The following is a 14,860-nucleotide window of genomic DNA, read 5'->3' as shown; positions in this document are numbered from 1 at the left end:
TTAGATTCTAGCCAAGTATAGCATGTAATACTTCAAGAAAGGATTCTTTCCTTTTAAGTTTGAAGTTCCTTTATAAAGGACTATTGTCCTAAGACATATAAAGGAAAGAGTATATTAAGATAGCTCCTTATACCATATCAATAGGAAGTCTTTATGCTATGCTATATACTAGGCTAAATATCTATTTTGCGGTGGGCATGGTAAGCAAATGCCAATTGAATCTAAGATCACTTAATTTAGTGGGAGTAAAGCATATACTCAAATATCTTAGGAGAATGATTGATTATATACTTGTCCACCAAAGTGAGGATTTGATAGTTACTAGTTGTACAAATATTGACTTGTAATTTGATTGTGATTTATGAAATTGGACTTCAAGATATGTGTTCATCATAGGTGGTGAAGATACAAATTAAGCATATGTATTATCTCATTAGAGAGATATGAGTACATGAGATGTAGTAGTAGAAAAGATAATTTATGCAATAAATTTGGTTGAAACTTGTTCCCTAACCTTGCCTTAGGGTGACTATGAATGACTCTAAAAGGCAAATAAGTGTCAGATATATGGTAAATTGTCTTTGAGGGCAAATGGGAGATTGTTGGGGTTTATGCCCTAAAATTCAATTTATTGGCATGTCATAAATAATTAAATTGCTTATTATATGAGACTATTTATAAATGAACTAATGGGACATTATCATAGTCCATGAGATGCATTGTATGTGATTTATGTGATTTAGTCACAAAAATATAAATCACAAGTTCCTTGTAAACTCAAAATATAGTTTGTAGTTGATGATGAAATTGGGCGTTTCATTTGCGAAGACTATAACACATTAACTAAGATGGTTTGTCTTTATCATGAAAGTGGAGACTTCTAGTTGATGTGTTGATGTGTCTTAAGAGTTAAGACATATTGAATTGGACCGTTATGAGATTAATTATTCAATCAACAACTATCACATGAATAATTAATCTCACGACTTAATTTTTTAGACTCTTAATCCTGAGAGGGTAGTGGACCTGATCATGAAATATAGGTTACTCTGATATATCAGGAGTGAGATCTAATATTCACAGTCAAAACCTTAGTATGTTGGGTAACCACACGTAGTGTTGAGGGAACACATATTCTCAAGATGGAATCCATGATCTCTTTGTAGAGACACGAAATATCCACTTGAGATAAGTTTAATAGGAATTGGTTATTTAGGGCGCCTACTTTAGTAAGAAATTACTAAAGCTTATATTTATTGAAATTGAATTTCAATAAATGTGAATAACTAAAAGATTAAACCGGGTATTCAAGGATAAAATAGTTGTTTACAAAGTGATAGCTCTTTATGACTTCGTTCACTATGGATATTTCAAGGAGGGGTCAAATGATATCATTAGAGTCTTAGGATATAATTTATTAATAAGGTCTAGAGTGAAATTATATTTATATAGTGATATTAAATATAATTAATGGTAACTTTGGACTTGTCAAGAGTTGACAGAAAAGCCCAAGGCCCATTGGAGCCAGAGTCTAATTTGTTCCCTTTGGTCCCATCTTAAGCCACACACTAAAGCCTAATTGGGTAGGCCCAAAAGGCTAACCCAATTAAATAATCAGTTTTTATTTAATAAGAGTTATTAAATAAAGTAACTACCAAGGTAGTTAAAAGGTACGTATAATGAAAAGAAAAGAAAATAGTTTTTCTTTACAAGGAGAAGAAGAAAGACTTTCTTTGAGAATCAACATACATAAAATACTGATTGAAAGACCACACTTCTTGGGCAACATGTGGAATTCAGATGAAGATTAAAGGTATTCTAAAGTACTAGTTTTGATTTTCATAGGATCAAGGTATGCTTTCTATTCTTTATTCTAGAATTCAAGGTTACTTATTATCTCTCATGAATGAAGTAGATCCCTAATTGTTACTTCTGCTGTGTATTTTGTATGAGATACAAAACCATATTTTCCAACATAGGAAGCACTACAAGCCATTCTTTTTGGAAAAGGATCATCTTGGTAGAGATTTAAGGGAAGGATCCAGGCCCACGAAACCTAAAGGAGACAAAGAAAAAAAAGATATGGTCTTAATGCAATTAAAGAAAACCTAAGCTCATGTGTTCGTATGGGGCCTACTCATGGCTTCTCAAAAGCATTATAAGGCTCTCTTAGACACTTTGAATGGGAAAGAAGTACCTATAGAAACTACACCATAATAGGTTTTGTCTCTCATGGGAGTCGAGGGTTCCTCACACACCCTCCTTGCCTTTTCTAATGAAGATCTACCTCCCAAAGGAGCAACTCATACTAGAGCCTTGCAAATCACCATTGAATGTATGGGTGCCAAGGTTCCAATGGTTCTTATTGATAATGGGTCCACCTTGAATATTTGCCTTTTTAGGACGACCCTCGTTATTGGCCTAGATATGGAGACTATCTTCCCTTCTCCCTTAACCGTAAGGGCATATGACAATACTTCAAGGAAGGTCATGGGTACTTTCAAGGCTCCTTGCGAGTTTGGGTTAACAGAAACTATTGTAGACTTTCATGTCATGGACATTACCCCAAATTGCAACCTTCTCTTAGGAGGAGCTTGGCTTTACCCCCATGGGGCAATCCCCTCCTCACTACACCAAAAGATGAAGATCCCATCGAAAGTAGGGATTTCCATAGTGTTTGGAGACGATGAAATTCTAGTACTGGTTTGTAGACTCAAGGAAGGAGGAAGTGAGCTTCAAATGAATGGCTTTGAGTTTGTGAATATGGCTAACTATGGGTTGAAGGATGAAAAGTATGCTACTGACTTGTTCCCATATTGTAGCCATGAGGTGATTGCAATGATGAAGAACATGGGATACATGCCTGGAATGGGCCTTGGGAAGGAAGGAAGAGGAGTATTTGAGTTCCCTAATGTCAAGACTTAAGTGACTAAGGAAGGTCTAGAATTCTTTAAAGGCTACAACGAAATCAAGAAAGACCATGGCACTCTCAATAGGCACTTCATGAAAGAAGGAGGAGACTTCCCTTATTGTGGCTTCCCCAAACCTTGGGTAGGTAGGGATGGAAAGGTGTATCCAGGTTGGGAGATGTTCTTCATTGAAAAACTCACTTTTAAGGAGAAGTCTACTATGGTTATCAAAGAGATATAAGAAGAAATTGATTGGGTGAATTACATGGATGCCAAAGCAATGAAGACCATGATGAAAACGAGTAGGGATGTGTTTGCCATCACTAATGAAGAGCCAAGTGACCCTCTCAAATTCATCATGCCTATTGTGGGGCCCATTAATAGTTGGACTTGGGTTGGGTTTTCTGATAACATGGGAAAAAAGTTTTGTAATGCAAGTTCCAATGTACTTTTCAATTTTTTCAATAAGATGAATTCTGATTTGGATTATGTTGATGTGTCCCATAACATTGAAATTCTGCACTTAAATAATTCAAATCAATTTGAAAATGAAATTAATAAACAATTGGAAAAGAAAATTGAACCTATGGAACTAACTCTTGAAACTATTAATTTAGGCAATGATGAGAATCCACGCTTAATCAGAATTGGCTCAACTCTAAAAGAAAAGCAAAGAAAAGATCTTCAAGAACTCCTCATGGAATTTCAAGAGGTGTTTGCATAGTCCTATGAAGATATGCCTAGAATCGACCCCAAGATAGCTCAACATTACATTGATACTCATGATCACATGGTACCCATCAAGCAAAAGTTAAGAAGAATGAGGACCTAATGGCTCATAAAAATCAAAGAGGAAGTCACCAAGCAATTAAAAGTAGGGTTCATCAAAACTGTACACCAAGCCAAATGGATAGACAATGTCGTGCCTGTACCTAAGAAAGATGGGAAAGTGAGAATGTGTGTGGACTTTAGAGACTTGAACAAGGCATGCCCTAAGGATGACTTCCCTCTCCCTCACATTGATCTCTTGGTAGATAACACGATAGGAAGTGCCTTGATGTCTTTCATGGATGGTTTTTTAGGGTACAACCAAATCAAGATAGCTCCCAAGGACATGACCAAAACCACTTTCATTACCAAATGGGGAATCTATTGTTACATGATGATGCCGTTTGGTCTCAAGAATGCCGTGCCGGGGCAATTTACCAAAGGATGGCCACAGCCTTGTTGCATGATATGATGCATAATGAGGTAGAGGTGTATGTTGATGATATGATAGTGAAATCCAAGGATAGAGAAAGCCATACCATAAACTTGAGTAAGTTCTTCGAGAGGATTAAAGAATATAGATTGAGGTTGAACCCACAAAAGTGCACCTTTGGAGTAATTACAAGAAAATTGCTAGGCTTCTCAGTGAGTGACAAAGGGATAAAAGTTGACCCATCTAAAATCAAAGCCTTATTGGAGATGCCTCCACCCAAAAGTGAGAAAGAAATAAGGAGTTTCTTCGGTCGATTACAATACATTAGTCGATTCATTGCCAAGCTCACTTCCACTTGTGAGCCCATCTTCAAAGTCTTAAGGAAGAATGAACCACATACATGGAATGATGAGTGCCAAAATGCCTTTGAACTTATCAAGGAATATCTCCTCCATCCGCCTATCCTAGTGCCTCCACAACATGGAAAACCCTTACTCCTATACGACTTTATCATAGGGGATGCGGTATGATAGCACAAGAAGATAATGAGAAGAATGAGAGGGCCATATATTACTTGAGCAAAAGGTTCCATGATTATGGGACTAGATACACTCCCATAGAAAAGTCATGCTTTGTACTAGTTTGGGCTGTCCAGAAATTGAGACATATCATTTTACCTTTCTAAATATGTGTCAATATTTGGTGCCAAGAATCCTATAGAGGGGGAAGATGGCAAAGAAGACTTTCTAGATGAGGACATTTTGGATGTTAAGTTAGGGACTTGGAAGATGTACTTTGATGAAGCCATAAACCAATAAGGGAATGGGATAGGAGTACTCTTGATCACTCTTAAGGGATCTCACATACCTTTGGCAATCAAGTTGAACTCTGAATATGAAGGTTGTATCATTGGAATGGAAGCTCTTCAAGAGTTGAGGGTAAAAGAGGCCAAAGTTTTTGGAGAATCTACTTTGGTTATAGCCCAAGTACAAAAGTTATGGAGGGTGAAGGAGGAACACTTAAAGCCTTATCAACAATACCTAGAAGACTTGACCAAAACCTTTGACAAGATTGAGTATACAATTATCCCTAGAGCTTAAAATCAATTTGCAGATGCCTTAGCTACTTGGCCTTCGTGGTTGAAATACCTAAAGGAGTGTAGACATGACCCTTAGAGATTAAGCAAAGTTATGAGGAAGTGCACAAAAGGAAGACTGAAGCTTCAGTAATAACCGTAGAGGAAGAGGAAGTTCCATGGTCCTACGACATTGTAAAGTTTTTGGGATTAGGGGCATATTCAAATGGTGTCGACAAGAGAGAACGTTGTTCCATTAGGATGATGGCAACACAATACATCCTATGTGGAAGACAACTCTATAAAAGGTCCTATGACGATATACACCTTCATTGCTTTAAGAAAGAAGAAGCAGAGAGGGTAATGGAAGAAGTTCATCAAGGGATTTGTTGCCTTCATATGAATGGAAGAATGTTAGCCAAAAAAGTCCCAAGGATTGGGTATTATTGGAATACAATGGAGATTGATTGCATGGACTACGTGAAAAGTTGCCATGATTGTCAAACACATGCAAACTTGAACCATGTAACACCTAGTGAGTTGTATAGCATGACTTCTCCATGGCCATTCTTAGTTTGGGGCATAGATGTGATTGGAAGGATAGCTCCTAAGACCTTGAATGGGCACAAGTACATTTTGGTGGCAATTGATTGTAAAAGTTCACTTGGTGTATAAAACAATAGTAAATGTTTAGACCTCTAATTTCTAAATAATCAACACAAGTTTAAACTCAAACAATATATGTGTAGAATGATATGTACAAGCTATACCCAAACAACTGAACTACTCTAAGCCATAATGTAATCACAAAACAGCTGTGATTAAAGGCAAAGAGTAAGGATTAGAGAGATGCAAACACAAGACAACATTGGCACATTTTACCAAAGATGAAACCAAAAATCTTGGCGAAAAACCTCTTCGCTGCCCTCCAAGTAGTAAAATAATCTACTAGAAAATTAACTGGGATACATGAATAGCAATAGACTCTCCAACCCTAATCTACCCGATGCACGTAAGCCTTCCAAGCTTCTTGCTCCAACAGGGTTAAGTCTAACCATGTCTTCTCTAGTTTTTCGAATCTTGCAATAAGCCCAATGCATTAACCAAATGAATTGGTCCTCTCTAAATTGCTTCCTAAGCACCAAATAACCTTCCCACTGATATGTATATGGTGAGGTAAGGATTTGGCTAAAGATCCTCTCAAGGGTATGACAATGGAAAGGGTGAGAGTAGAGGAACTTGAGAATCAAAGGTATAAGATTCTAGATGAATCAATCTTGTTGTTCTCTAGGGTTTATCTCTAAATATTCCCTTTAGAAGCTCTCTACATTTCATGGGTATAAGGGTATTTATAGTAGGGTATGAGAAGGAATAAGAAAAGTCATTTTTCTGCAAAAAAAGGGGGCTTTGGCGAGTGACTCACGACTGGGATGAGTCATGAGTTCCAATCGCCAAATACCAGAATGGCCAGACTGTACTTTTTGTCCTGTAGTGATCTAGCTATCTGTTAGGTTCTAAAGTTTAGGACTTTGTGTATTTAGGACTCTAATTTGTATTGTTGGCAAACCATGATCAAAACAATGTGTTTAGAAGTGTTTAAAGCTAGCTCAAAGTTGTATGTCAATGTAAAGTTGGAATCGAGTGTAAAGCAGAAAGCACTGTGGCTTTTGGCCTGGCTCGATCGATCGAAGCTTAGGCTCGACCGATCGAAGCTCGGGTAGATTGCTTTTCTGCAGAATTTTTCAACTCAGCCCTAGTTGTTTTAAAACGTTTTTAGGGTTTCTTATTTGTCCTAAGTATAAAAGGCAAACCCTAGCCACGTTTTAGTGTTGCTCATATTGCGGTTTGTGTAAATATCTTGTGAGATCTAGAGGAGCTTTCCTTTACACAAACTTAGGGTTTTCAAGGAGGAGATAGTTTCTACATCTTGATGATCAAAACAGTTGCTGCCATTAAAGCTTAAAGAATATACAAGCGGGGGTGCTTGTAGCTGGTGGGAATCCAAAGAAAGAAGGAGTCCGTGGATTCGGAGCTTACACGTGGTCGTGTCAGTAAGTTCTACTGGTTGGTAGCATTAGGAAGTCAAGCGGGGGTGCTTGTAAGTCCTTTTGTATGAACTTCGATTCTTTCAAGATAGTAGATTCAAATTTACCTTGAGGATAGCTAGATCAAATCCTTCCCAGGTTTTTACCGGTTTGGTTTCCTGGGTAATCATATCGTGTGTTATTTGTTTTCCGCTGCTTTGCATGATTTGATCTTTATTATTGTGATAACCTAGACTTGCATAATTGGACTAAGTAACAACTTGGCTAATTACCTAGGTTTAATCAATTGTTTAAGGGGTGTAAAAACTGTCAAGTGGTATCAAAGCGGGTTGCTCTTTTGTTGTTAATCCTTTGATCACTGAGCTGATCCTTGACCCCTGTTGTCATGGAACACGGACACTCTCTAGTTATTCCTCCTCACTTTGATGGGAATAATTATGCTTACTGGAAAGTAAGGATGAAAGCTTTCCTAAAATCCATTGATGAGAGGGTGTGGAACTCATTTGAATATGGATGGGAGAAGCCCACTACTCCTGTTAGTGAGTGACAAACTTCTCAGAAAGAAGCAGCTTCGTTTAATAGCAAGGCTATGAATGCGATTTTTAATGTTGTTTCTATGGAGGAATTTAAGAGAATCTCGAATGTTGAGATCGCTTATACTGCTTGGAATATCCTCCAGACAGTACATGAAGGCATAAAGGCTGTCAAAATAAATAAATTGCAGCAATTGACTTCTAAATTTGAAAGCATTAGGATGTCTGATGATGAATCCTTTGATGAATTCTATGCTAAACTGAATGATATTGTTAATTCTGCTTTTAACTTGGGTGAAATCTATGATCAACATAAAATTGTTAAGAAAATTCTTAGATCTTTGACTGAGAACTTTAGACCCAAGGTGACTGCCATTACTGAAAGCAAGGATGTGGACTCCATCCCTGTGGATGAGCTTGTAGGATCTCTTCAATCCTATGAGTTGGATCTACCCAAAACTACCAAATCCAAATCAATGGCTCTTAAGTCAGTTGATGATGTTGATAGTGGTGGATTTGATGATGAGCTCTCTGCTACAGAGATTGCCTATCTTGCCAAGAACTTTAGAAACTTTCTCAGGAATAACAATAGAAAGGCAAGAGGTACAAACACTGCTGAACCTAGAAATTTTAGGCAGCATGATCCCACTAAGGTTAATAACAATGATAAACCTAGAGAAAGAGTAGGTCAAACTTCCAATAATTCTTTGGGCTCTCAATGTTTTGGATGTCAAGGGTATGGACACATGAAATCTGAATGTCCAACCTATTTGAAGTCTATGGGTAAGGCTATGGCTGTAACCCTTAGTGATGATGAAGTTTCTGATCATGATTTTGATTGTGATGAGGATGAAAACTTCATTACTTTCACTACTACTACTGTAGTTGATGAGAGTATATCTGTTGAAGAGAACCCTTCTGATAGGGAACTCTCTGAAGATGCAGATCTTCAAGAGGCCTATAACAAACTTCGCAAAGTTGCTGCAAAGGATGCTATGAATGTTGAACTTGGCCTAAAGAAAATTGAATCTCTTGAGCTTGAAAAGAAAAATTTGCTTGTTAAATTGCTTGATGCTAATGATATTTTGAACAATGTGAAAACTGAAAACATGCTTTTGCTTAATAAAGTTAAATCTTTGGAACTTGATTTATCTGTTGCTAGATCTGCTAGTTCTAAACTTGATCAAATGCTGAGTGTTCAAAAGTCATCTTCTGACAAAACTGGTTTAGGATATGTTGATAGCATCTGTGTGTCCGCTCCCCATTCCACTAAATTTATTCCTTCATCTTTTTCTTCTGAACCTTCTGTGAGTGAGATAGTGAGTGAGACTGTCAATCCCTCTGTGAGTGAGGTTGCTAAATCCTTAGAAGGTTTATCATTTAGGAAGATTAGGGTTGATCTGAAAGAATCTAAGCTTAAGAAGCCTACCCTATCTAAGGACAAGACACATGATAAACCTGCATGGGTTTGTCACTTTTGTGGAAAGAATGGACACATACGTCCAAATTGCTACAAGCTGCAAGCTGCAAAGAGAGCAAACAAACCAAAAGTACCTGTGCCTCAAGCACTTGATCCTATGGTACTTATTGGTGATTTGGTAAAGGCTTTAAACCTTTATTCCAATCCTAGAGTTGGTAATCATTCTCAAGTGAATAAGAACTCCAATGCTTGTGGTGAATCTAAAAAGTTTTGGATGCAAAAGACTCGACCTAACTGAGTCTTTCTGACTTGGTCCTTGTGCTTCATTGCTTTACCATTTGTGACCATTGTTCTTTGGTTTTGTTTTTCTGTCTCTAGGATTTGCATAGCATAACATTCATGCATTTCATTCTAGGTATTTTTATTTTTATAATAAACAAAAAGGGGGAAAAGGAAGCACATTTTGTTTGCATTATTCTTCTTGGTTTTTGAGAACGAGGATGGTCAATTTATTTTCACATAACATGACTTTTGTACCTTGTTTAACTTTAATGAGCTTATTTATTGCACTTTACTAGTTGAAGATTTGTAGTGCATGTTGTGTGGGAAAGATGTGTATGGTTTTTGATTATTATGTCTTAATCTTGAAGTCACATGTTTTTAAATGTTGGACTTGAACTTTTAGAGAAAGGCATAAATAACCATCTCACCACTGTTCACTAGCCAATCATGAACACCTTAGTGCATATCATAAGATTTTGTACTCGAGAAAGTGTAGCACATGCACAAAAAGAACATGAGGTGAAGCCTCGGTAAAAGTGCTTAATTCTTAAAATCTAATTGGTGTGTACTATTAGGCTTGATGCCAAACTCACATAAACTTAAAATTGGAATGTATATTATGAGGCATAAATACAAGAAACTTATATGATTGCAAGCTTATGATCTAGGAGACGTGGGAGTTATATGATGTAACTCTTTAGGTGATAGTCTCTTTTAAATTCTTTGTGATGAATTTTGTAGACTTTGTGATTGATTTCTATTTACATATCACCTCACATGTATCTCAAATCTTTGCTAGTTGCACACACTACACGAGTTACTCTTTGCTAAACATTGTACATGTTATTGTGTGTGTTTATGGTTTGACCAACCAAGTTTTTTTTCAATCACCTTGAATTATGTGCAAACTAAATTTGTTGCTTGAAAATTTGTGGAGAATGCAAAATTTTGCTTTTGGGAATATTGGGCTTAAAATTCTTGTTTGGAAAATCATATCATCTCATACTCATGCACTTTTGGTCTTAAATTTTAATGCTTTGAGTTAAATCAACTTGTTTTTCAAAAATTGTGTTTTTCCAGAAAAATATGGTGAGCCTCTGCCTAATTCGATCGGTCCATTTTGTTTTTCGACCGATCGAAATTTTTAAAATTTTTGAGAGAGGGAGTCTCTGTCTGTTTCGACCGGTCGAGGCTGATTTTTGACCGATCGAAACTCGTGTATCAGGTTTTTTAAAAAGCAGAATAGGACTTTTTCAAAGTCACTATTCAAACTTTTTCAAGCTTTTCTCTCTCTCCACATTGGCTCTTGGCTCCACCATCAAATTTTTGTCGTTTTCCTTCAAGATTTTTGCAAGGTTTTTGTTCTTAGAAGTCGATAAGACCCTTTTGCCCTTCTTTTTCAAGTTTATTTCTTGTTTTCATGCATTTTTCATGCATTCTCATGGCTATTTTCGGCATCTTCAAAATTTTTGGGGTTTTTGATGATTCAAGCCTATTCTTGTGTAATTGATCAATGGGTTTTTGTGCCATGATATTATATTGATGTTCCCTATAGTTTAATTTGATCAATTTTGTCGTTTTTGAAAAATTGGAAATTCTAGGGTTTTGAATTTGATCCGAATTGGGGATTTTGTCAAATTAGACTTAAATTGATGAAATTGGCTTCTCCAATTGATGTATTTGGTCATTATTTTTGTTATTATATCATGTGTAATGATCAATTCGTCAATTTTTTTAAAATTGATCAAGTGGTTTCTATATTTTGGGATTTTTGTGTTAAAAACCTTTATGTGCTAGCCAATTTAGTAATTTGAATCTTTTTGACTTAATTCACTGCATTAGCACATGCATCATGACATTTAAACTTGTTCATGCATCATATAGATTTTGATTTTTTTTTTGTTTTTTGTGCTAACTTGCAGTCTGCCCTTGGTTTTTGGTTTGTGGTTTTTTCTTTTTCGCTCTGTGTTTTGATCCTTATCTTAGCACCATGCCTAGGAAAACTAGAGCTCACAGGACCACTTCCACTTCCTTTGAGTCTCCACCTAGAGTAGAGCTGTTTAAGAATGATAAGTGTAGAGAAGCCTATGACACCTTGAACTGTAGGCGTAAGATCTGGTCTGAGCGAGCCGTTGTGTTAGATGCACTTGATCCAGCCATTAGGGCCAATTTTGAGTCTAGGGGTTGGTTGCCTCTCGTAGAGATAGATCATCCCCTCTGACCACCCTGATTAGAGAGTTCTACTCGAACCTCTCTTGCCACATCTATGATTCCAACACCTTAGTTAGGAGTTGGATACGAGGTGTAGAGTTCACCATTACCCCTCGAGTGGTGGCTGAGGCTCTTGGGGTGCAGGTTGTTTAGGATGCTGACTATCCCTATGATGAGTCACCCTCTTTAGATGTTGTCATGTCTTACATCACTGGGTCATCTATCCAGGGGGGTTCTGATCCTCAGATCACGTCCGCTGAGCTCACCGAGACTGCCTATCTTTTCTTTAGGATTGCGTGTCATTCCTTGTGACCTATCTCTCACTTACACACCATCCCTTTAGAACGATGTGTGTTTTTGCATGCCTTTGCTTTTGGAGCATCCATCAGTTTTCCTCACTTGTTTCTTCGTTCTTTGAACGAGGTTCATAGGAGTTCTGCCGTAGGGCATGCACTGATTCATCCTATTTTCATTCATAGGATTCTGCTCTATTTAGGTTTAGATGGTTTTCCATCAGGTGAGCCTATTCATGTGATAGCTCCCATAGGTGCCACCTTTCTTCGTCAGAGGGCTACTCAGTTACAAGTTGCTCCTTCTCGTACTAGAGGTGCATCATCTAGTAGTGTTGTCCCTCCTCCCTCTTCTACAGGTACAGCTGCTGTTGAGACTTCAGGTGTTGCTACTGCTGCTGAGGCTGATGTTCCTCCATCGACTGCTTCGGATGATTCAGACATTCGTCGTCAGTTGGATCATGTCTTGACCGTTCAGGCGGCTCAAGGACAGATTTTGGTGGACGTGCTTGATGAGATCCGAGCTTTGCGTGCGGAGTTGGCGCAATTTAGACCACCTCCCTTTTGATGATGGATATCTTGTTTGCCCTTTGGCATTCCGTCACAAAAAGGGGGAGTACTTGTAGGTTTTTTGTTTTCAGGGGGAGACTTTTTGATTTTGGTTGGAGCTTGTGGAGTTTTAGATTGTATCTAGGTGCTTCACTGTGTACTTAACATTTTTAGCTCTTACCTTGTTTTTGATGGGTTATTCATGTTAGGGGGAGTTTTATGTTTTTGTTGGTACTTTATTTGTTTCTTGTTTCAAACTACTTATTGATTTATATTTATGAGTTATTCATTGATATATGTCTTTATTAGTGTGTTGTTTGAATTCAAGAAGTTATTTTGTTTACTTGTATTATTTCCACACATGCGGTTATGCATTTTGTTTAGTGTTTCAGGAAATATACAGGTTGATTCAATTGAGCTGCTGTCTACACTTGCAACTGATGGATAGTAGTTAGGATTGAATTTGGTTTATGAGCATTATTTTGTAAAGGGCTTTTCTTTTTGTAAAATTTGAGCTTCTATGTTGTGTTTTGTCACGGATTGCCAAAGGGGGAGTTTGTTAGGTTCTAAAGTTTAAGACTTTGTGTATTTAGAACTCTAATTTGTATTGTTGGCAAACCATGATTAAAACAATGTGTTTAGAAGTGTTTAAAGCTAGCTCGAAGTTGTATGTCAATGTAAAGTTGGAATCGAGTGTAAAGCAGAAAGCACTGTGGCTTTCGGCCTGGCTCAATTGATCGAAGCTTAGGCTTGACCGATCGAAGCTCGGGCAGATTGCTTTTCTGTAGAATTTTCCAACTCAGCCCTAGTTTTTTTAAAACATTTTTAGGCTTTCTTATTTGTCCTAAGTATAAAAGGTAAACCCTAGCCACGTTTTAGTGTTGCTCATATTGCGGTTTGTGTAAATCTCTTGTGAGATCTAGAGGAGCTTTCATTTACACAAATTTAGGGTTTTCAAGGAGGAGATAGTTTCTACACCTTGATGATCAAAACAGTTGCTGCCATTAAAGCTTAAAGAATACACAAGCGGGGTGCTTGTAGCTGGTGGGAATCCAAAGAAAGAAGGAGTCCGTGGATTCGGAGCTTGCACGTGGTCGTGTCAGTAAGTTCTACTGGTTGGTAGCATTAGGAAGTCAAGCGGGGGTGCTTGTAAGTCCTTTTGTATGAACTTCGATTCTTTCAAGATAGTGGATTCAAGTTTACCTTGAGGATAGCTAGGTCAAATCCTCCCCAGATTTTTATCGGTTTGGTTTCCTGGGTGATCATATCGTGTGTTATTTATTTTCTGCTGCTTTGCATGATTTGATCTTTATTATTGTGATAACTTAGACTTGCATAATTGGACTAAGTAATAACTTGGCTAATTACCTAGGTTTAATCAATTTTTTAAGGGGTCTAAAAACTGTCACTATCTTGACCCTTCAACTTCCTGCATGCTCCACACGTTGTGACACTTCTGGCAAGTCACCACTTGCAAGTTAGTCGCAAGTTCTACTCGCGAGAATGCTCTTGAATGCACACACTTGATCAAATCTTTACATTCTCTCACTCACAACCCTTACACAATTCCCACCTAAATACATGGTTTCTAAATACTGAATTACAAGCAAATTTGACACGAAATAAAACCAACACATAGTTGAATAAATTCAACCTTACAAACTACTTCATTTAGTGGGTGGAGGTAGCCTCCTACTCTGTATTGAAGGCTAAGCATGCGACTCAGTTTTTAGAAAACAACATCATATGTTGGTTTAGAGTACCTTAAGAGATCATCTCTTATAATGGTTCCCACTTTAAGGGCAAAGTCCGAAAGGTCATGAAAGGATATAGCCTTGAGTATCACAAGTCTTCACCATATAGACCACAAGCTAATAGGGCTGCAGAAATAGCTAATAAGAATATGAGGAATATCCTAGCCAAGATGGTAGTGACATACAAAGATTGGGCCGAGAAGCTTCCATTTGGCTTGTGGGGTTATAGAACTTCTATCTGTGCCTCGAATTGGGAACCACCTTATTCTTTGGTTTATGGTAGTGAGGCGATGTTTCCCATTGAGGTAGAGATACAATCTTTGAGAGTATTGGTGAAAACCAAGGTCCTAGAATTGGGCTAAGGCAAGATATGAACAATTAGCTTTGATAGATGAGAAGAGGACTAGGGCACAATATCATGCACAAGGGTACCAATAATTGATTGCTAGAGCATTCAATAAGAAGGTGAAACCAAGAATCCTTAAAGAAGGGGACTTGGTCCTAGAGGTGCTTAGTGATGAAACTTTTGATCCAAGAGGAAAGATAAAACTGATGTGGTTTGGGCCTTTTATCATTAACAAGATCACGTAT

The 14,860-nt window shown here is 37.5% G+C and overlaps 1 protein-coding gene across 1 annotated transcript; it reads left to right on the top strand.

Annotated features, from left to right (window-relative positions):
- The first annotated feature begins 4,049 nt into the window (after positions 1–4,049).
- LOC115964852 (uncharacterized protein K02A2.6-like) lies at positions 4,050–14,631 on the top strand. Its single transcript, XM_031084088.1, has 4 exons — positions 4,050–4,634; positions 5,528–5,837; positions 12,173–12,375; positions 14,317–14,631. Exons 1-4 carry the CDS (start codon positions 4,050–4,052, stop codon positions 14,629–14,631), a joined length of 1,413 nt encoding a protein of 470 aa, XP_030939948.1.
- The last annotated feature ends 229 nt before the right edge of the window (positions 14,632–14,860 follow it).

Source organism: Quercus lobata, chromosome 10 (genome assembly GCF_001633185.2).
Source record: "Quercus lobata isolate SW786 chromosome 10, ValleyOak3.0 Primary Assembly, whole genome shotgun sequence".
NCBI lineage: Eukaryota > Viridiplantae > Streptophyta > Magnoliopsida > Fagales > Fagaceae > Quercus > Quercus lobata.
Note: the sequence above shows the minus strand (reverse complement) of the source record. Positions and strands in the feature narration are given on the sequence as shown.

Coding starts and splice junctions, on each gene's coding strand:
- LOC115964852 (XM_031084088.1), top strand. CDS start 4,050: ATGGGGAATCTATTGTTACATGATGATGCCGTTTGGTCTCAAGAATGC. Junction 5,838..12,172: donor CATTTTGGTGGCAATTGATT/GTAAAAGTTCAC, acceptor TGCTCTATTTAG/GTTTAGATGGTTTTCCATCA. Junction 12,376..14,316: donor CTACTGCTGCTGAGGCTGAT/GTTCCTCCATCG, acceptor TCCCACTTTAAG/GGCAAAGTCCGAAAGGTCAT.